Source organism: Gorilla gorilla, chromosome 10 (genome assembly GCF_029281585.2).
Source record: "Gorilla gorilla gorilla isolate KB3781 chromosome 10, NHGRI_mGorGor1-v2.1_pri, whole genome shotgun sequence".
Classification (NCBI taxonomy): Eukaryota; Metazoa; Chordata; class Mammalia; order Primates; family Hominidae; genus Gorilla; species Gorilla gorilla.
In genome coordinates this window covers 103,448,398-103,471,924 of record NC_073234.2, presented here as the reverse complement: position 1 = coordinate 103,471,924, position 23,527 = coordinate 103,448,398, and the positions used below count along the sequence as shown (strand labels likewise).

The window sequence follows — 23,527 nt, the reverse complement described above, 5'->3', positions numbered from 1 at the left end:
ATAATCTTCTGAAAACATAGCTCTGATCATTCTTCCTCCTGTAGCTCACCGCTGTTCACAAAATTATATTTATAATTCTTAGCCACATACTCAATCTTTTATGAACCTACCTGCCTTTCTTTTCAAATTCTACTCACTGTGAGTTTACCTATATCTAACTTCCAGAATTCAGCTCATATTTGCCTCTTTTGACCATTCTGTTCCATATGTATGAAATGACATGTCTTTCATCTTTTAATGTGTAACCTTAGCATATTTGAGCCTTACCTCGTTAATTCAGTCAACATTTATTGATCTCCTGCTACGTGCAGACATTTTGCTAGCTATTGTAAATACAAATAATAAAGTCTGCATTTCCTGTCTTCTTTAAGCCTTCATTGCCTATTAAATCATTACATTTTAGATTAGATATTATATTTTGATCATTTGAGGAACCAAATTAAAAATATGGAATAAGTATGGCATTGAATTATACATGCCTATTGCTAATATATTCATATTTTATAGGATTTAATGAAACAGTCTCCCACTCCAGTTCCTACCAACAAGCATTTTATTCGTCTGGCTGAGATGGAACAGACAGTAGCAGAACAAGATGACTCTCTCTCCTCACTCTTGGTCAAACTAAAGAAAGTATCACAAGATTTGGAGAGACAAAGAGAAATCACTGAATTAAAAGTAAAAGAATTTGAAAATATCAAATTACGGTAAGTCTTCGAAATGTATTGTAAAAATAGGCAAATGATAATAGTGATATAATGAAGATAAACATAAGTGTTTGCTATGCCAGGCACTGTTCTAAGACTTTTAAGTATATTGTCTCATTTTTATCCTCAGGACTACTGATTACATATGTTATCATTTTCCCCATTTTAAAGAGAGGATATGGCCTCAGGAATGCTGAATAGCATGCCTGGGGGTAGGTGGGAAAGCCATAATTTGAAACTAGTCAGTCTGACTCAAAAGCCAATACAAATTCTTTTCCAGAATCTCATTTTTACCTTCTTTGAGCCTCAGTTTCATCTTATTTATTTATTTTTATTTTTGAGACAAGGTCTGGCTCTATTTCCTAGGCTGGAGTGCAGTGACATAATCTCGGCTCACTGCAACCTTGACCTTCCAGGCTCAAACCATCTTCCCCCCTCAGCCTGCAGAGTAGCTGGCACTACAGGCAGGTGCCACTACACCTGGGTAGTTTTTTGTATTTTTGTAGAGACAAGGTTTCTCCATGTTGCCCAGGCTGGTCTTGAACTCGTGAGCTCAAGTGATCCGCCCACTTCGGCCTCCCAAAGTGCTGGGATTACAGGCCTGAGCCATTGCACCCAGCCTCATCATCTTTAAAATGGAAATAATAGTACTTACCCTGGCCCTTTCAGGGTGGTTATATGAAGGTCAAATTATACCATGTATGAAAGTAATTTGAAAACTGTAAAATAACATACAGATAGAAAACTTTTGATTACACACTTATAAGAGTGTCTGCCACATAATAGAGATTCTAAACATTGTTCAACCACTTTATCAGAACATAGATTTTAAACTCGAAATAGGTTTATAGTTACGTAGTTTCTAATCATTATAATATTATCTCTATGGGCCTAAATTATCTGAAAAAACATGAGAAAATTGAACTGCTTGACTTATAATTCCATTTCAGCTCTCAAGCCCCTGCTAGAGTCTTTGATTCTTTACTCACTTATTCAAATGCCTCTGACAGAATTAACACTATTTTTGCTTTGCTAAGGAGCTGCCACTGTTAAGAAATTACTCTTTAAAAGAAAGAAAATTGGCAACAGCATATGTGTATTTTCAGTCTCTTTTCCTCACTCTATTAAATTTTGTACAAGAGATGTTATTTTTGGTCTAGTAAATTTCTGGCATGTTTTGGAGTATAAAATTACTTGTGCTTTTGCATCCAATTTGTGGGTGTAGAAAATCATAATCTTTTGAAATACCTTATATAATACATTTTTTTGCCACAGGAAATACTTGAAGTTATTGTTGTGTACCTTATGTCATTTTAGCCCAAAATTTTACTTGTGTTCTCTGTGTGCATATTTTGATGTATTATTAGGAAATTATGGATCTGTGTGATTTCTTAAGTAAATCCTGATATTTTTACAATTTGATGATGACTCTTTAAAGTTAGACTTAAGTTTTGCCAAAAGCAAGAAGCCTCAAAGAGTAACATTTGTTCATGTCTTAACACTATCTCCCTCTTATTGGTCAGAATCTCAGTATGGATGCAGTGTCCATATGCACAACAATATATTAATTCAGTTTAACAGACTTAATGCTGAATAAGCAATAAGATTAATTGAATTAACTAAATCTTTTGATAGTATCCACTTCCATATATATAGTTATAGATATAATGCTAGTGAATTTGAACCATAAACAAATTAATAATACATGTGATTTCTGTGAAAATTTATATTAGTCTTTTCAATATGTCAATATAGGGCAGTATTTCTCAAATATAGAGGATCAGTTTTTCACCATTGTCCCTCCTGGGGACATTTGGCGATGTCTGGAGACATTTTTGATTGTCATGGCTCGGGGGTGCTACTGGTATCCAGTTGGTAGAATCAAAAGATGCTGCTAAACATCCTATCATGCACAAGGCAGCCCCACCACCAACAAAGAATTATCCAGTCAAAAATGTTACTAGTAGTATGGTTAGGAAACTATCATATAGAGGAAGCAATCACATTTTACAAGAGCCATAATATTTAAAATGCCTTTTTGTTCATTCTCTGTATATTTGACTAGAGTCACAAAATAACTTGATAAGATTGTTGCCAAAAATATTAGAAACTAGAAGAAAAATGTGTTGTTAAGTTTAAGAGTAGTTAAATGAAATAAAGAATTATTCTTGTTTGGATTTGGATGCCTGCATCAAGATTTAGATTGTAAGGATACTTAGGACTGAACATTTGCTCTATATGAAATTTGTATTAATCAAGGTATGAATTGCAGCAACCACTCTATTAATTACATATGTTTGGCCAGGTGTGGTGGCTCACGCCTGTGATCCCAGCAATTTGGGATGCCAAAGCAGGCTTATCACCTGAGGTCATGCGTTCAAACTGGCCTGGCCAACATGGTGAAACCCCATCTCTACTAAAAATACAAAAATTAGCTGGGCCTGATGGTGCACGCCTGTAGTCCCAGCTACTCAGGAAGTTGAGGCAAAAAAATCACTTGAATCTGGGAGGCGGAGGTTGCAGTCAGCCGAGATTGCGCCGCTGCACTCCAGCCTGGGTGACAAGAGTGAGACTGGGTCTCAAAAAAATTAAAAATTAAAAAACACACACACACATATGTTTATTTACATCAGGCTCCAAGAAAACCATGAAGATGAAGTGAAAAAAGTAAAAGCGGAAGTAGAGGATTTAAAGTATCTTCTGGACCAGTCACAAAAGGAGTCACAGTGTTTAAAATCTGAACTTCAGGCTCAGAAAGAAGCAAATTCAAGAGCTCCAACAACTACAATGAGAAATCTAGTAGAACGGCTAAAGAGCCAATTAGCCTTGAAAGAGAAACAACAGAAAGTAAGTAACAACAGAAAATTATCAACATTTAGGAAAAATGTGTGGTAGATTGCTTTTAGAGAAGATTTGTAAATTTAAAAAAGATGGTAGTATAAATCTCCGTGTTGTAATAAAAAGTATGAGCTTTATCTTATGCTGTTAAACAGGGTATTTTAGACAATGCTGTTTTTGTGGGCAGATATAGTCCAATTTATCTTTTTATATTGTCAATCTGATTTGTGAATTATCTATATGAAGTTAGGAAAAATCTTAATGTACATTACAAAAATATAATATACATTACATTGTATTTTCTTTTTTTCTACTGGAATTTTATGCTACTGAGGCTATTTTTAACAAATGAACAATTTTGAACAATTTGAGGGATTGAGGGAAGTATGATAATGACAAAAAGGGATGAAAAAAGGGGGTCATAGAGATGTTTTTGTGAGAAGGAGTTGGTCAGTGTATTCTGATTTATTAGGGTTTTTTTTAGTTTATCTCAGATTTGATCTATTTAAATTGTTTTAGAAGATGCTGGTGTTTTTCTGTGCTAGCTATGAAATTTATGGGTAAACTTTAAGCCTTTCCTAGTCCTTTTGTTGTCTACCTAAATTCAATTAATTTCATATGGAAGGATGTAGTAAGTGAGTAATATAAATATCTAAACTTGGATGTTTGAAAACAAAACATACCTGATTTTTGTAATAGCTTGATTTAATGCTGAGTTCTCAAAATCATTATTAAGATTTTGAACTTTCACATTCAATGTGGAAAGAATTGAGTGTAATTACAAAAGATTTATTTGAATAAGTTGAGTTGTTAATTTGTGAAATATGTTCCATTAAACTCATATTTTAGAAAAATAGTAGGAAGTAATAAAGCTTGTTTATTTTTTGTATCATATATTCATATAAAATGTCAGTTTTCCTTTAAAAATTACATTTTTTTTTTTGGTTAATTTTTAGGCACTTAGTCGGGCACTTTTAGAACTCCGGGCAGAAATGACAGCAGCTGCTGAAGAACGTATTATTTCTGCAACTTCTCAAAAAGAGGCCCATCTCAATGTTCAACAAATCGTTGATCGACATACTAGAGAGCTAAAGGTGAACATCAACACGTGTTAATGTAACAAAATTTCTGATAATTCCTATTGGAAGAGAATTCACTATGATATATAGTAATTTTGTTGATGAATAGGGAATTTATAATGCACTGTTGGTGGCTAGACATAGACACACACATGCATTTTTCAATAATAAGTCTCTTTATGATACTCATTTACTGATTATCATCTTGGGGATTAGGAAAGGATAGGCCATTATGAACTACTGTTTCTAATGAAATTAAATTTAAGAAATATTTTACTTAGGATTTTTTTAAGACTGTATTATTTTTTTAGAGCAATTTTAGGTTCACAGCAAAATTGAGAGGAAGGTACGGAGATTTCCCGTATATCTCCTACCCTGAAAGTGGTACGTTTGTTACAATTGATGAACCTATATTGATACATCATAATCACCCAAAGTCGAAGTTTACCTCTATTTTAGCTCTTGGTATTTTACACTCTGTGTGTTTAGACAAATGTATAATGATATGTATCCATCATTATAGTATTATACAGGGTATTTTCACTGCCCTAAAAATCTTCCGTGCCTCTCTTCTTCATTCCTTCCTCTGCACCTCACCAAACCCCTGGCAACCAGTGATCTTTTTACTGTCTCCATAGTTTCACCTTTTCCAGAATATATTATAGATGGAAACATACAGTGTGTCCCCATCATTCTCACCATAGGACAGCTAGGAACTCCTTTCTAGTGGCATACATATTGTCTAGTATTGTAAGTTCCCCTTTTATATCTTATCTTTGTAAACTAGGTTAGAAATTACTTCAAGTCAGAGATTTGTTCTGTACTACTCTTATGCTTCATAGTGTTTAAAACGTTGTCATATATATTGTTATATACTTGTTTATTTAATTAATTCAGCCAAAATGAAACATGCATATTTGATAAAATTTTGTTTGTGGGTGTTTGTTGAAGATGAATTGCTTTACACTAGTTTTATTTTATTTTTTTCTCAAAGTCGACTTTTTTCCTCAAGGTAGACTTGACATGAATATGGAAAAATATATGTAGATCGTGGTTATTTTTTTTCTCTTGTGTACTTAAAAATTCAGACTGAATTTTTCTTATAATGGTATATTTTCTGTTTTATGTTCCTTTTATCATTGATACTTCTTGAAGACTCATGAATAATACCTTTCTTTTTCTCTTATTAGACACAAGTTGAAGATTTAAATGAAAATCTTTTAAAATTGAAAGAAGCACTTAAAACAAGTAAAAACAGAGAAAACTCACTAACTGATAATTTGAATGACTTAAATAATGAACTGCAAAAGAAACAAAAAGCCTATAATAAAATACTTAGAGAGAAAGAGGAAATTGATCAAGAGAATGATGAACTGAAAAGGCAGATTAAAAGACTAGCCAGTGGATTACAGGTAATTTTATATTTAACTCTGATAATGTCTGATCTACAATATAGAGGTAGTAGTTTATTTCTACTTTATCATTTTATCTATGGTATTTGTTAAAACTGACTTTCAAATCACTTTGATTAAAGTAATTAATTTCTTTTGTGACTTCTATTGTGTTTATAGTTCTAGAGTAGCATATTAGTATGTTGTATTAAAATGCAGAAGCAGCTACCAGATTATCTTATGTATTAAGTGTCATTTAGAAAGTATGGTCAGTGATAGCTTCAGAAAGTTGCTATTATATAATTGAAATATTTACTGTCTATTTTGTTTTACATTTATTTGTAAAAATATAAAGATACATTTTATTTTTTAGGGCAAACCCCTGACAGATAATAAACAAAGTCTAATTGAAGAACTCCAAAGGAAAGTTAAAAAACTAGAGAACCAATTAGAAGGAAAGGTGGATGAAGTAGACCTAAAACCTGTGAAAGAAAAGGTATGTGAAGAAACATACTGACTTATATGCTTAAGGTAGTGACAGAGTAAGTTAAATACATAGCTGATTAACAGTTAATATACTGCCTTAATTTGATGACCTGGCTGTATTAATTCTGTATTAATTTTGAGGACTATAAGCAGTATTGGATAACGTAGAAAAGTCTTAAGTTTCTGTTCTGTAGGAACTTAGAGTCTACTTGAGGAGATACCTATAATGTAACTCTTACTTGGAAATTACTACATCAATTTCATTCATCTTTCTGACGTTAGAGTACCTCTGAAGTTCCTTCACACTTTAACATATTCAACTGTGTATCATTTCTCTCCAAAGTAATCATTTACACAGGGTTGGTGCTTTTGACTTTTGGGACAGAAAGATAGACATTTTAAGATCCCCCACTTTGACCCAAATAGGTCCTTTTTAATCCTTCAGGAGACTAGGCTGTTATTTCAGATAGCAAAGTTATTTGGAATATCTTCAGTATTTGCAGTAATAATCAGTAACCAATCTGCTCATAGATTAATTCTGTGGGAGAAATTGCTTAAAATTTTATAGTTCATAGTAAACTGTTTTGTAATAAAAATTACTGATTGAAATAATCAACCCCCAAAAAAACTAAAATTGGCTAAAATGCGTGTAATTAAATTTGTTATGGACAATAAATTGGAGATAACTTGTTGGTAACATTCAAAATATCGAAAGTGAACTGGGAAATGTTGATGTTAGCAGTAATATTTGCCATTGAAGAAAATCAGTATGGAGGAGCTATGGTTAGGAAAATTTTTATTATAAAATTTACCCAGAAAATATTTAATGTCTATAAAATAATTTCAATCACATGAAAATGGAAAAGAAAACTCTGTCTTTAAAGGCATTGAATAGAAAATAGGTAATGGAATTCAAATTTCTTAATAGAGTATGCTCCCAAAATTATTTTCTATGAAAATTCATTAATGTCAGTGTAATTTATTGACACTATTTGCGTGGAGTCACAACATGCTTGCTGTCAGAAGCTTTGCTGGTGAAAACTGTAAGATCAAAGTGTCCTTACTCTTTTGGATTTCCATCTTTCTAACTCCCTAATTGGGGATAGGCCTGATCTTATCCTTAAATGGGGATAGGTTAGAAACTGGTATGTTTGTTCCTAACTGGTGTGTTTCTATACCAGTTTCTAACCTGATTCCTATCAAAATGTTTTAAGAGCCTTGTGGCTTTGCCTGGACTCTTCTATGCTACAGTTTATTTAGTTTATTTATTCAGTTTATTCCTCCTTAAAGTGGGAATAATACTATCTGTATTGCCAGTTTCTCAGGATTATTTTACATAAAATGATATGATATGCGGAAGTCTTTTGTAAGCCATCACGTCCATAGCAGTATAAGATATTACTACTAACTAGAAAGAGAAAACAGGGGTCTACGCCCAGTATTAAAATTGGCATTCAGGAATCTAGTGAGAATATTTTTTCAGGTTCATTGCTTGGGCATTTCTAATTTATACTCAAGAAATGCTTTCATATTGTTTGGAAATTTTAGTACCCTTTTCTCTGTAAACAGCATTTGTAGTCTACCTATGTAACAAAACCCACCCCTGTGCGTTGCATTTCATTCTCCTTAGCATTTATTACTATCTTAACATACTAGACATGTACTTGTCTTTTGTTCATCTTTTTTTTTTCTTTTTTTATTAGACCATAAGCTTTGATGGCAGGAACTTTGCCTATTTTATTTATTATTGTATTCCCAGCACCTAGAACAGTCGCTGGCACATAGTAGATGCTCATTATTTGTTGAATGAATATAAATTTTTAAATGTTATAATAATATTATTCTGAAATCTATGCATACGAAGCTTTTGGTACAGAAAACATGAAAAGAGAACTACTACCTTATCATCCAGTCTTCTTCCCTCTTCTCATTCAGTCTAGAACATACCTGTTTTGGAAAAAGTTCTCAAACCATATGTTTATCTTGCCCTCAAACCATAACAACAATAAATGCAAAAGACTTCTGTGACCCCCAGAATATGTGGGGATTTCTCCACATCAGCAAGCAAGCAGTTGGTTTTGTAGCAGACACCAACTGGGTGTCATCCAATTCAATTCATCATCTACCTGGAGATAGTGTCAGATCCCACAGATATCTTACTTCCGATCAAATCACAAGTCCAGGCCTCCATGACTTCTGAAGTTCCCACATCCCCAGCCCCCAGCTTTGGGTTTGATTAATTTCCTGGAGTGACTCACAGAACTCAGGGAAACATTTACTTACATTTACCAGTTTATAATAAAGGTTATTACAAAGGACACAGGTTAAGAGATGTGTAAGAAGAGATATGGGGGAAGGGGTATGGACCTTCCATGCCTTTCTGGGGTGCCACCTTCCTCTAGAAACCTCCACATGTTCAGTTCTCCAGAACCTCTCTGAACCCAGTCCTCTTGGTTTTTAGGGAAGCTTCATGACATCAGTATTTCTTCTCCTAGGGTATGGGGCAGGACCCCCTCGTATTAGGGTTTTAAGACCCACAGTCAGAAAGGCAGGGGAAGATTACAGTCCTGCCTTAGGGCAGGTGAAAGGAGGATGGGAGAAGGTCAGAGAGACTCTTTTCTGAGGTGTGCTCGGAAGGCCTAACACACTCAATATTATAACTAAAGATGAGGACAAGGGCTATGAGAGTTATAAGCCAGGAACCATGGAAAAAAGCCTATATGTAATAACACCACAATACCCATGGTACCATTCACGTTTGTTGTTTTTCTGTTTTTCAATTGTTCTTTCAGTCTTGGTTCCCTTAATCTTAATTAAGCAAGTAATGCCAGGTGGGATAAAATTGCCCAAATCCAACAAAGTACTGTGTGCTGCAGGATTATTTAATGACATACCTTATGTCCCCCACTAGTATTTACATTTCTGGGAGTACAGAAAAATTCTTGTACATATTTCAGAAAAAATGAAATTAATAACTATCAACCACTTAGTGAAGTTTTTACTTTTTTTTTTTGAGACGGAGTTTTATTCTTGTCACCCAGGCTGGAGTGCAATGGCGCAATCTCAGCTCACTGCAACCTCCGCCTCCTGGGTTCAAGTGATTCTCCTGCGTCAACCTCCCAAGTAGCTGGGATTACAGGTGCCTGGCATCACGACTGGCTAATTTTTGAATTTTTAGTAAAGATGGGGTTTCACCATGTTGGCCAGGCTAGTCTCAAACTCCTGACCTCAGGTGATCTGCCCGCCTTGGCCCCCCAAAGTGCTGGATTACAGGTATGAGCCACCACACCCAGACTGAAGTTTTTACATTTTTTAAAGGGCACTTATTAGCTGAATTAAATAAGGTAAAAAATTGACTAGTATTAGAGACAAGAATTGGAGAATATAGTTCTCTAGTATTCGAGAAAGTCGTTTTGATAGGACAACTAATCTTAGTGAGAATTTGGCTTTATTTCATATTTTTTTAATTTTTTGAGATGACGTCTTACTATGTTGCCCTGGCTGGTCTTTGAACTCTGGGCTCAAACGATCTTCCTGCCACGGCCTCCCAAAGTGCTGAGATTATAAGCATGAGCCATCTCCCCAGGAATTTGACTTTAAACCATGGTTCTCAACCCTTTCAGATTCAACATTCCCTTTAATAAAAAATATAATGTTTCATAATTTCCCCTTTACTATTATAATTGAAATGCATAGTTAACATAAACTCTACCTACTTACATAATTTCAAAAATGTCATTATGAATGTCCTAAATGAAATATATAGGGGGAACATAAAAGGAATATTCATATTTCAACATATAAATGCTTTGGCATGACTCCATTGGAAAATATAATGAACTAGTCATGTGCTTGCACCTTCATTAATGTGAATTCAAAGCTACGATTGCAGACTGACACAAATGTGTTCTATTGGCAACTGATGGGTCATGATGGTATTGCCGTTTGTAATTTGATTTCCAAAATGGTAAACAAATTGTTGGTGCAGTTCTCAGCAAAACAATGTCTATAATCTTACCTTTTATAAGACTGTTGTATTCCTAGAAAACTTAGTGTATAGTAAAACCATTAAAAAATTACTTAGTGTGAATATGTTAGTTGGAGATAAATTCTTAGCTCAGACCAGTGTAAGCAGAATTTTTTACTGTATTAATATCCAGTAGAACATTTGAAAGTTGTTCAGTGCATGAGACTATTCTGCATTGGATAGGCTTTCTTTGGCTCCTTTATCATAGTTATAATAAACCATGACACCTACCCCTGAAATGCCCTAATTCCCTTCCGTTTCTTTTTCTTTTTTCTTTTTAGCACTTAAAACTAGCTAACTTACTACAAAATAGATTTAGATTTATTTCTTGTTTTGTTATCTGTATCGTTTGCTCCCTTCTCCCCAATCTATCTAACCAACTAGTATAAACTAGATAGTAAGATTCATGAAGATACACTTTTTTATCTGATTTTATTCATTTGTTCTATTCCTATTACCTCTAGAGTAGTACTTGGCACATGATTAGCACTAAATAAGTACCTGTCAAATGAGTGAACTAATGTGCATTGAAGACTTGAAGGGGCTCTGATGCTAGGAAATTGTCATGGGATAATAGATGAGGTTGGTCGTTTGTACAGAGGATTCTTGTTATAAGCTTACTCTAGTCATGATTGTATTAGAGTCTTCATTTAGAGACTCCTGAAGGGTGTTGGCATTAGTCAGAACTGTCTCCCAGAATTTTATTTGTCTTGTGATAGAATAAAGCATAGTTAGCCTAAAGAGCAGTTTTCCTAATAGCTCGGCATGCCCAAAGATTCTAGGAGTTATACAGGTTGAACAGTCTAATCCAAAAATCTGAAATGCTCCAAGATACAAAATTTTTTGAGCGACAATATGATGCCACAAGTGGAAAATTCTGATGTGACCTCATATGATGTCACAGTCAAAACACAGTCAAAACTTTGTTTCATGTACAAAATTATTAAAAAATATTGTATAATACTACCTCCAAGCTATGTGTAGAAGGTGTATGTGAAACATAAGTGAATTTTGTGTTTGGACTTGGGACCCATCCCTAAGATATCTCATTATGTATATGCAAATATTCCAAAAATATTTTTTAAAAAAATCCAAATTCTAAAACACTACTGGTTCCAAGCATTTCGTAAGGGATACTCAACCTGTATAGCAAAATGAACATATTTACGTATTCTCTAGGAAATATTAGTTTACAATTTTTCTAGGCAAATTATAATTGATAAATCATAAAGAAAATTTAAAATAACACTGGTAATTTTCCTACCTCCTTCATTATTGTTACAGAATGCTAAAGAAGAATTAATTAGGTGGGAAGAAGGTAAAAAATGGCAAGCCAAAATAGAAGGAATTCGAAACAAGTTAAAAGAGAAAGAGGGGGAAGTCTTTACTTTAACAAAGCAGTTGAATACTTTGAAGGATCTTTTTGCCAAGTGAGTTTAAATATCATTATAAAACTAATTATGTGTAAAATCCCTTAGTGACCTGGAAATTATATAGCTTTATCATAGTTGATAATATGAGAAATGGTCTAGTTTAAATGATCATTTATTATCTATGATTTACTTACTTTTTATTTTCTTTAAAATCTGTTTTAAATATATTGTAACAATTATAGATGGATTTTCCTGTGATCTCGTTGTAAATTAGCTTATGACAAGTATAGGATGTTACAATTATTGTAATTTGGTTTGGTAATGAGTGTGCAATTGAAAAGCCAAACACTGAATGGTATATTTCATGATTCTATATTAAATTTCACAGAGCAGATAAAGAGAAACTTACTTTGCAGAGGAAACTAAAAACAACTGGCATGACTGTTGATCAGGTTTTGGGAATACGAGCTTTGGAGTCAGAAAAAGAATTGGAAGAATTAAAAAAGAGAAATCTTGACTTAGAAAATGATATATTATATATGAGGTAAGCTATTATGTGGAAATGTGCCACCCATTGTAATGAAAAACTGGTTGACCCCTAGAAATTGAAATAATAAATGTGTGTTGTCTTAAGCTTGGGTTATGTTGTCTTTTCCCATGTGAATTGAGATATTCCTGGTTCTTCATATGCCACATAATTTTGGATTGTATTTTTGATCTTTTGAATATTATATTGTGAGACTCTGGTTCTTGTTTAAATTCTATGGGAAAATGTAGATACTTTTGTTTTAGCATGCAATCGGTCTAATTAGGTTCAGGCCACAAGTTCCAACCTCATTTCTTGGGCTGTGGTTCCATTTTTTAAAGCCTTTTCAATACTCTTCAGATCTGTCTTGCCTGTGTACCTCACAATAGGTGGTCTGGTATGTGAGCTATGTACTGTTAGTTCAGTTCTTAGAAACTTTGGTATTCTGATTAGGATCGATCCATACATTTGCAGCTCAAGAGTGAGCCCAGAAGTTCATAAACAACTTTATAGGGTCCCTTTCTTGAGCTCCTCCCTCTTTGCCATCTCTCTGATACTTTGTTTCCCTAGGGATTTCCATTTGGGGCTTTAGTTACCCAGTGATGCCATGCACTTCAGGAATTGCACACTTCTGCAGCCAAGCAAGCAAGAGGAGAGTAGAAAGAGGAAGAAAAAAACGACTTTTACCTTACCCTCTTAGTATCATAGCTCTACCAATTGGAGATTTCCCTCCCAAAAAATATTAGCTTCTGTGAGTTCCCATTGCAGCCTCTATTACCACTGCTATGGGATGGCTTAAGGGTTGGGGCATGAAAGAACAGATAGAAGAAAAAAAAAGTGAGGTGTTTTCATATTGTCTCTTGAGTGTTAAAAGATTCCCTTTCTCTTTACTTGAGCTAGAATTAGAAGGTTTACCTGGAGCTCTCTCCGTCAGTGCAGACACCCATCTTCAGGTTTCAAATAATGTTGTCTTCAGGGCAGGCAGTAACAGAATAAAAGAAAAAGTAAATTCATCACCTGTTTGCTGCTACTTTAAGTCCTGGTATTCTATTGTAATCTGCCTTCTACTCCTTTGCAAAGTCCTCAAATGGTTGCTCCATGCATTTAGGAGAGAGAAGATTGAATGTATTTACTCCATTGTACCTGGAACCAGATGCCCTTGCCCTGCATCACCCCATGTCATTTCTTAGCAGAGCCTTTGAGATTTTTGTGTGTGTGTGCTTTACAATCTCTTTCCAAGTTATATCTTCTGATACAGTCATGGTCGTGAAAAGCAAAATAAAATGTGTTAACATTTAAAACTTTTTAATTTTCTTCTGACAACAGCTAAAACTATTTAATCTTCTGTTTTGCTCATTTCTTCCAAGGTAAACTTCAGTTGGTTTTACGTGATTTGCTATTTCTTCTTCTTTGCATTTACAAATGATCTGTGATCATATTACTGATCTTCGTAAAGGGCTAATATCTACCTGCAACATTTGGATATGACAGTATTTACCCTTTGTAAATACACATTTTCTATTTATCTTCAAAAATTACCATTCATTAGTCTGTGTTAATGTCTGTTTACTATTGTGTCATTATGAATGTGATGTGAACATACGAAGTTGAACTTATTTAAACGAACACTCTCATGAGCTTCTAATCCACATTCCTTCCTTTTCCTTCTAAGTTACCATTTCTTAAAAATCTTTTAGAAGTTTCCTTGATAGGGAAAAAACAAATTATTGAGGAATTTTTCTTTCTCTTGACATCTGTTTATAGTTACTCTCTTGTTCCAGCAGTGGATATTTCCCCTCCATGTTTTTCTTTGTCTAAACATATGTTCAAAACAAAACATTTTTATTCTTCTTTGCAGGTTTTACAAGGATCAAATTTTAGTTTTGAAACCTGCTATTACTTTTAGAGGCCATTTTTTTTTTTCTCTAATAATGTGAGTTCATGCGGGCTGAAGTAATTGGAGAATACTTTATAGAAAAGATTGAATTTGTCTTCTCTCTGAACTCTAGTTTGAATTTCTAAATTTTATGAATCATCTAGATATTAAAGAGGAGGGGCATATCAAAGAGGAGAACCCTAGCAGAGATAAGAGGCAAGAGTAAATGTTTCATGTATGGGTAAGAGTGGATTTGTATTTACCTAAGTAAAGGTAGACTCCTGGACAATAAGGTTGGATAGATGTGGAGGTGGCAAACCATGGAGGGTCTTCTAGGTCAAGCGGATGTTTTTAGACTTGAAGTGTTAAATTATTATCTGAAATCATTAAGAGTCTTTTTAGATCCTTGAGCTTCTTGAGAAGACCATGGATATTATGCAGTTATTATATAATGTTTTAAAATAGTAAGTATTTTAGTTTAACTGTCTTATGTAATTCCATATAAATGGATGCATGTTCTTTAAAAATGTTAATGTATTTCAGTAAATCAAAATATACTTTTTGACTCATCATTTAAAGGAGGCCTTCAGTGAATGCTCTGTAGAGGATTATTTTATAATACTAATTTTGATATCCTAATTTATTTGTTATAAAGTTTAGAAGGTTTGAAGAATTTAAAATATAGTGTTAATAAACATACTGAACTTTTCTTTTTTTATCTTGTATTTTTATATAGTACAACAGAAAAAAGATGAAATGTGAATAGTAAAGAGTCTGTGATTGTTGTTCATAGGGCCCACCAAGCTCTTCCTCGAGATTCTGTTGTAGAAGATTTACATTTACAAAATAGATACCTCCAAGAAAAACTTCATGCTTTAGAAAAACAGTTTTCAAAGGATACATATTCTAAGCCTTCAGTAAGTGTATATCTTTTATTATTTTTTTTCCTTTTTTCCATGTTAAAATGCATGAAAGTGAAATCAACTTCTTTCTTAATCTGGCCAAAAGCATTACATCTTTCTCATTAATAGTAATACAGTAAATTCAACTTTTATTTTTAACAGATAGTGATGTGTAATAATTTATTTAATCCTTTTTAACATAATAACAGTAAACTTAAGATTCTTAAGCTTTTCATAAAGCTCATAAATGATTTCTAGAAATTTTAAATATGTAGTTATCATTATGTATTTTGCTGTAGCAGCAGTATATGGTTAAATAAAATAGGAAAACATGTTCCAAGGCTGTTTTCATTCAAATATTTATGGTATATTTTTAGCTTATAAAAACTCATTAATCATTAATGTAAAATTATTTGTTGGATTTTTTAAATATTTAGTGTATTATTTTTGTTTCTTTTTTCTTTTCATGTTTCTTCATTCTTCCACCTTAAGCAGAATCGGTGTGTGACACAACTATGTTTTCTATCCTTGTTACCATTATTAACAAATACAAGGGCATGATATTTTTCACAAAAGAAACACTTTGTTCAGAAGCAAAAAAGATCATGGCAACACTCAGAATTAAAAATGGTAAAAGACTAGGTGCCAAAGATGACTTACATAATTGGGTACCTAGAAATATTCTATGGTATTACAGTAATGATGAAAAATACAAATTAGAACACATTTTAGATCCTATTGAGTTAAATAAATCAGAGTCAAGACCAAACAATAAATAAAGTCAATTTACATCAACAAATGGTAAGTTGGTAGATTTTAACTCCCTTTTTGAAAATGAACCATGATCCTAAGGTTGGTAAAATTAATCAAGAATGTTGTCAAAATGATAAAGATAAAAATGAGGAAGAGAATAAGATAGGCAAGAGTGAGAAAGGAAAGAGACACATAGCTGAAAATGTGAGTCACAACAACTACATAGATCCGTAGAATCTGCTATGGAGGACTGTGATTATGTGACAGTTGCTGATGCCGTGGCTCAGTGAGCTGAGGGTGATGCACAGGCAGGCGATGAAACTGATGCGTCAGTCCAGCCAAGAAAGGATGCGTCCCTGGTTTGGATACGTGGCCGTCCTTTATTTCTTTGTTAACTGAATTTTCTTATAGTAAGTAGCTTACGTACATATATAGTGCAAATGGGAAAGTGTGTAAGATTTAGAAAAAGCATTAACTATTAGTAAACTTTATCTTAAGCTCTAACTTTTGATTAGTTCCTACAAAAATTAGTGAATATGCATTTTCTAATTTAGTGCTTTTTTTTTTACAATTGGTGTTCACTTAATGTTATATTAGATAAATGAATAGCAAAAATAAGGTACTTTAGAGATTATTGTTTTGCCTTACAAACTTCTAATCCATCCAGCTGTATTTAGAAGTAAGATCTCACTACAGCGAATTATATCAGTAAAATTTTGTTACAGTGTTGTGCAATGTCCTAAGATGTATACTAAGTTCCTTCAGTGGCTTTTTTTGCCATGTTTTATAGCAGATACTTTTGTTATAATGAGAAAAGGAAACTTGGATGTGTTGCTGTCTATATTGTATTAGGCTCAGGCAGGATGCTGTGGCTTACTCATTTAATCACTTTGGGAGGCAGGGGCAGGAAGATTGCTTGAGTCCAAGAGTTTGAGATCAGCTTGGGCAGCATAGCCAGACCCTGTCTCTACAAAAAATTTAGACAGATGTGGTAGAACACATTTGTAGTCGTAGCTATTAGGGAGGCTGAGGTGGGAGGAGCATTTGAGCCCAGGAGTTTGATGTTACATTGCCCTATTGCACTCCAGACTGGGCAACAGAGTGAGACCTGTCTCTAAAATAATAATAATGATAATGATAAATGGTGTTAGGCTCTGTGCCTAAGTATATTTTTCACATAGGCTGGGTAAAGTGGCTCATGCCTGCAATCCCAGCACTTTGGGAGGCCAAGGCAGCAGGAGCACTTGAGGCCAGGAGTCAAAGACCAGCCTTGAGAGACCCCATCTCTACCAGAAAAAAAAAAAACAAACAATTAGCTGGGTGTGATTGTGCACACCTGTAGTCCTAGCTACTCGGGAGGCAGAGGTGGGCAGATCATTTGAGCCCAGGAGTTTGAGGTTATAGTGAGCTAAGATTGTGCCACTGCACTCCAGCCTGGGCAACAGAACAAGACTTTGTCTCAAACAAAAACAAACAAACAAAAAGCACTTTGCAGAATATCAGTCTAACTCTACAGTTTATGGACTTTTTATTTACGTACTACTTTTGGCTAGCTTACATTGAGATACAGAATAAAAGTTTGTTCATAGCATTTATCGTTTTTTTCTTTATACTGTCTACCTGAGATATTCCAGTCACCTAAGTCATGGAAACATCAACTAAAATTAAATATCTATGTTAAGAGAAAATGGCTGAAAGTGATTTAATTCATAACACTTTTTTTCACATGCTAATAAATAAGAATTTGAGACTTCCACTAGGCATTATCTCTAACTCCTATCCACTAAGAATTTGATTTTAAGTAGTTGATGGCTTTTAACCGGATTATTCTTCTGTAAGAGTTTGGAAGTCTCGTGAAGTTCCTTATACAAGAATTCTGTTTACAAGAGAGCGTTACATTAGAATTTGTTTTTCAGAAATTTGGACAATCTCAACGAATACCTTTAGTTTTATTATTTCAAAATGCAAGGGAAAAAATGATCCATAATCACTAATAGTAACTGCATCATATTTTAGTGAGAAATGTGTTAAAAATATCCTCATGCGAGATCTTCATTAGATAGAATTACCCTCTACTGTAATATTTAATATATTTTATATCTACCAATCAGTGATATTCATAGGTGTTTATCATTTGTTGAACCAAATAGGTACCACAGAAGACAGGAAGTTTGGGAGATAGGAGAGCTCAGGGACAGGAAATCACAGATGTCCATGTCTGAAATAACCTTAAAAGTTATCCTGTCTAATGCCTTCACTTACAAACTGTAGTGGTAGAATTTGCCTAGTATTAACCTAATAGTGGTAGCATTTGAATGTATACTTGGGCTTTCTTATTAAGTGGAAATGTATTCCTGTGATTTACATATATCAACAAAAATGTTTGTCTTCTTTTTTTTGCTACTACATATGTGCATATGCACACACATCTCCTCAAACAAAAATCAGATGGACACATGCAGTCATTGGATCTAAAAGATGTTATAAAGTTGTGTATAATAGGTATTTTATAATAATATATTTTAAGACCCATAATGTCAGTGGAGTAACTGACTTTACAGCCCATCAAGCCAATAGAGAGAAAAAGGAGAAAAAAACGAAAGTTGTGCTGAATAATTAAAAAAAATTATTTCCTATGATGCTTATAACAGTCCTATGAGGTAGGTGGTATTCTAATTTATAGAAAAAATGCATAGAAAAATATAATTAAGCACAGTATAAAAAAATAAAGTTTAGAATGAGAAGTAACAATGAACATAAATAATGACCCAATGTAGATTCAGATCAAAAGAAATGAAAATACAATATTAATGGTTTTCAAAGAGGGAACCATTACTTTAGCTCAAAGAATGAAGGAGAGTTTTCCGAAGGAGTAAAGAATTATGGCAGTTCTTTTGTAGCCTAGTGTATTCATTTGCTAAGGTGGCTGTAACAGACTACTACAGGTTTGGTGGCTTAAACAATAGAAATTTATGGTCTTAGTTCTGGAGACCTAGAAGTCCAAAATCAAGACATCAGCAGGGTTGATTTCCTCTGAACTATCAGAGGGAAAGATCTTTCCCAATCCTCTCTCCTTAGCTTATAAATGTCCATGTTTTCCCTGTTTCTTTATATCATCTTCCTTCTGTACATGTCTCTGTGTCTAAATCCCCAAATTTTCTCTTTTCATAAGGATACCAGTCATAGTCGAATAGGGTTTACCCTGAAATCTCATTTTAACTTGAATACCTCTGTAAAGACCCATACTCCAAATAAAGTCACATTTTGAGGTACTGGAAATTATGACTTTAATATATAAATGTGGAGGGTAAGGGGAACACAGTTCAACCCATAACGGTTAGATAACAATCGTGCTTTATTTTGGACTAGTAAAACCACCATAGATCAGTTTAACCATTATGAAATTATACATGAAGGCATTGTATGTATGGACATTATTAAGTCATACTTGGCTTTGCTTCCATTGTAATTAAAACAAACCATATTACCTTTTGTTCTGCAAGTTTTGTATTCTAACTTATTTATTTTTGGCTTTCTCCAGAACACACTGATTTTCTCATACTCCTTTGAGGAAAAAAAGTTACCTTTTGACAGTATTTTCTTATCCAGTATGTCTTTTATGGCTTTTATTTATTAAACTTTAAAAATATTCCTAATTTCATTTCCCTGAAGATTTCAGGAATAGGGTCAGATGATCATTGTCAGAGAGAACAGGAGCTTCAGAAGGAAAACTTGAAGTTGTCATCTGAAAATATTGAACTGAAATTTCAGCTTGAACAAGCAAATAAAGATTTGCCAAGATTAAAGGTGAATTTAATGTTTTTTATTAGGAAATCTAATGCCTAAAACTCCTTCCTTAGTTGTTATGTTTACTTTTATTAGCTTATTAAGAAGTCAAAAATGCATATTCCTAATATATCATGGTGATGGTATACTTTATACATTTGCTCTTTAGCATTTATTTGTTGAAGGCCTACTTTGTATTAAACACTCCTCCAGATGCTGGGAGACAGCAGTCAAAAAATTCCTTATACTCATAGGACTTACATTCTAGTGGAGAAGACTGACAATAAACAAGTCACTAAATAGTATGTCATCTGATGTTAGTGCTAAGGAGAGAAATGAAGCATGATTGGTGTAAAGAGTATGGGGAGAGAGAAGGGGTGTAACTGAAAATAGAGTAGTAAGGGAGGTCTTCCTTAATAAGATGATATATGAACAGAGAGCTAAGGAGGGGTAAAGGAAGTGAGTCATACAGATACTAGAAAAATAATTACAGACAACAGAAATAGCAAGTTCAGATGTCCTAAGGTGGGAGGATGCGTGGTATATTTCATTAAAAATTATCACACTGTAAAATATAAGAATAATTTGTTTCTTTTAGAAATTTTACTTTATTCTGATATTAATAATGATTTTTTAATCTTTGGTTTTCCAAGTCTTACCCTATTTATGGGAATCTTTTTTTCTTTTGGCTAGCTAATTGCTTCAGTTTTGTTTTCTAATCTAGAATGTTAGCAATCTGTTAATTCCACTGGTAATGATATAGTTAAGCTATGTCTTGCTTCTCACACTTTATTTATTTATTTATTTATTTACTCAGGGCACTAATCTGCCATTTTTTCGCACTTTTTTTCGTTTTTATTTGGTACTGCTTATTCTGGTTTTTACATTGATAGAACCAATGTTAGACGTTCATTTGCCTTTTGCTGTGTACATTTGGGTAAGGATCTATATGTGCAATATATGGGACAGTTAAAATCAGAATTCTAAATTTGTATTATTGTATCAGGCAATAATGTGGGAAATACCTCGACATTTCATATACACAATATTCTTGTATTAATTTAACGTCTTAGTTCAAAATCTTCCTCGTTAGTATAGAGACCCAATTATTTGGTTTGGCAATACAGTTGAAGAGATTGATGGTTCACATGAATTGTTTGCCTTTTCTTTTCAATGGCTGTAGCTATGTTAAATTATTACATGTTTGCTTGTTCTCTTTCAGAATCAAGTCAGAGATTTGAAGGAAATGTGTGAATTTCTTAAGAAGGAAAAAGCAGAAGTTGAGCGGAAACTTGGCCATGTTAGAGTGGTATGTGAGAATTTACCATACATTTGTTTTGGTTTCAGCAGTGATAAGCCAGAAATGAAAAGTTTAGATATGTTGTAAAAGTACTGATATGCCTCTACAAGTGCCCTGTAGTTTCAGTGTTTATTCTGCATCTGTAATATAAAACAGTAAGCATTTCTATGTGTCTCAAAGTATTTTATCATCTGTTATACCTTACATACTTTCATCTCTCTTTTTATTGAATATTCCTCCATACCTTGAAAACATTTAACTTCCAGGAATCCTTTTGTTTATGGAGGTAACTGCTAACTGGTCCTTGGTCCAATGCTGCCATTTTGTAACCATTTGTTATGATATCTTCCCAGCTTGGTATAATGTTTTATAAGTACATTTTTCCTCCCCCTCTTTTTTTGTGTTCTTGTAATTTTCTCCCTATGTTATTTTATATTCATTTTATATAATGAATAAATGTTGCTTATGAGGTCAAGGCCAAAGACTTAAGCTCCTGTTGATTTCATGTTGCTGAGTGTCATAAATGGAAGCAATCATAATGCAGAGTCATTCTGGTAGTAATATTAAATATATGATGGATTCAGTGAAAATATCATGTGTTATTAGAAAAATATTCAGAACAGGCCGGGGGCAGTGGCTCACACCTGTAATCCCAGCAATTTGGGAGGCCGAGGCGGGCAGATCACTGGAAGTCAGGAGTTGAAGACCAGCCTGGCCAACATGGTGAAACCCCATCTCTACTAAAAATATGAAAATTAGCTGGGCGTGGTGGCTCATGCCTGTAATCCCAGCTACTCAGGAGGTTGAAGCAGGAGAATTGCTTGAACCTGGCAGGCGGAGGTTACAGTGAGCCATGGTCGCACAACTGTACTCCAGCCTGGGCGACAGAGCGAGACTCCATCTTTTAAAACAAAAAAAAAAAAAAAAAGGAAAAATATTCAGAACAATATCTTGCTGACAGCAACATTTGTTTCATCAGTGAAAATATGTGTTAATTTGACCTTTTCTATCTAAGTTAATTATGAAAGTGCATACTAAAATGATGTAAAAGTTTATATTTCAGGATTATTCTTATTCATGGATGATTAACTAAAATGCAAAAAGAAATTAAGCATACTGTTTAGCTAAACTGTTAAAAATTATTTTTATTTTAAATGATAAGTAGTTAAACTTATTAAGTGATGACTAATCTCTGCTGATATATTTATGCAAGGTTTTTTATTTCAGATAACTCTTCTATTTATATTAAGCAGAAACTGTATTTCTAAGCAATAGCATTTCTTAGAGAAAATTGCCTCTATTATGTTGCAATTAAAATTTAATTACTCATGAGCTCTTTAAAGACACAGTTTCTCTTATGTGGTTTTATTTCATATAAAGAAAAACTCTGATACACCAGAGAGAACATTAGCTAAATAGAATATTTAGACTTAATCATTTTGATCAGACATCAAGGCTAGACTATTTAAGCTGTTACTTATTAGCTGCATGATTTTAGGAATGTCAAATTTCCTTAGTCTTGGTTTTCTTGTATTTAAAATGGAAATTATAATTCCTATCTCATAGAATTGTTTTAAGGATGAATTGAATTAATACAGTTTTGACTTCAAATATTAGGAATTATTGAGTATAATAAGCCTGTTGTATTGTTGGTACTTTGTATTATACTTTCTAAAATATTTGATTAAAGATTTAACATATTCTTTCGTAGTCTGGTAGAAGTGGAAAGACAATCCCAGAACTGGAAAAAACCATTGGTTTAATGAAAAAAGTAGTTGAAAAAGTCCAGAGAGAAAATGAACAGTTGAAAAAAGCATCAGGAATATTGACTAGTGAAAAAATGGCTAATATTGAGCAGGAAAATGAAAAATTGAAGGTAATTTTTTTTAATGTGATCATTTTTAGGGGAATATTTTACGTTTTGTTACTATTTAGGAAAATTTCAAATATGCTCATTACTATATAAAATGGCTTTAATGAATACAGTACATATTTTATAAATATAGAAAAAAACTTATGAGAGGCAAGGCTAAGGGTTATAGAGTAGGTCTACCTGATCTTTCTTGTTATTTCAAGACCAATACTTTTCACTTTTCTCTCTGACAGCATAGATTAATTACCTGTGTCTCTCTTTTTTTTTTCTTTTGAGATGGAGTCCTGCTCTGTCACCCAGGCTGGAATGCAGTGGTGCAATCTTGACTCACTGCAAGCTCTGCCTCCCGGGTTCATGCCATTCTCCTGCCTCAGCCTCCCCCAGTAGCTGGGACTACAGGTGCCCACCACCACGCCTGGCTAACTTTTCGTATTTTTAGCAGAGACGGGGTTTCACCGTGTTAACCAGGACTGTCTCGATCTCCTGACCTCGTGATCCGCCCACTGCGGCCTCTGTGTCTCTTTGTAAAAATACAGATGCCCAAGCTCCCATCCCTGAAATTGATTTAATTATTTTAGGGTGGGTCCTGACACAGATATGTATGTTGTTG

The 23,527-nt window shown here is 33.7% G+C and overlaps 1 protein-coding gene across 4 annotated transcripts in view; it reads left to right on the top strand.

The window, feature by feature from the left end:
* The window catches only part of CEP290 (centrosomal protein 290), a 93,991-nt gene that overhangs the window by 58,805 nt on the left and 11,659 nt on the right, over positions 1–23,527 (top strand). For 3 of the 4 annotated variants that reach the window (XM_055358922.2, XM_063694196.1, XM_063694197.1), the window contains 11 exons: positions 508–707; positions 3,341–3,554; positions 4,502–4,639; positions 5,815–6,036; positions 6,389–6,511; positions 11,813–11,958; positions 12,290–12,445; positions 15,097–15,220; positions 19,631–19,765; positions 20,967–21,053; positions 22,756–22,920. In XM_055358922.2, the coding sequence (XP_055214897.1) occupies positions 508–707; positions 3,341–3,554; positions 4,502–4,639; positions 5,815–6,036; positions 6,389–6,511; positions 11,813–11,958; positions 12,290–12,445; positions 15,097–15,220; positions 19,631–19,765; positions 20,967–21,053; positions 22,756–22,920 (1,710 nt within the window). The remainder of the gene's footprint in view (positions 1–507; positions 708–3,340; positions 3,555–4,501; positions 4,640–5,814; positions 6,037–6,388; positions 6,512–11,812; positions 11,959–12,289; positions 12,446–15,096; positions 15,221–19,630; positions 19,766–20,966; positions 21,054–22,755; positions 22,921–23,527) is intronic. The other variant, XM_063694195.1, reaches the window with a different exon arrangement.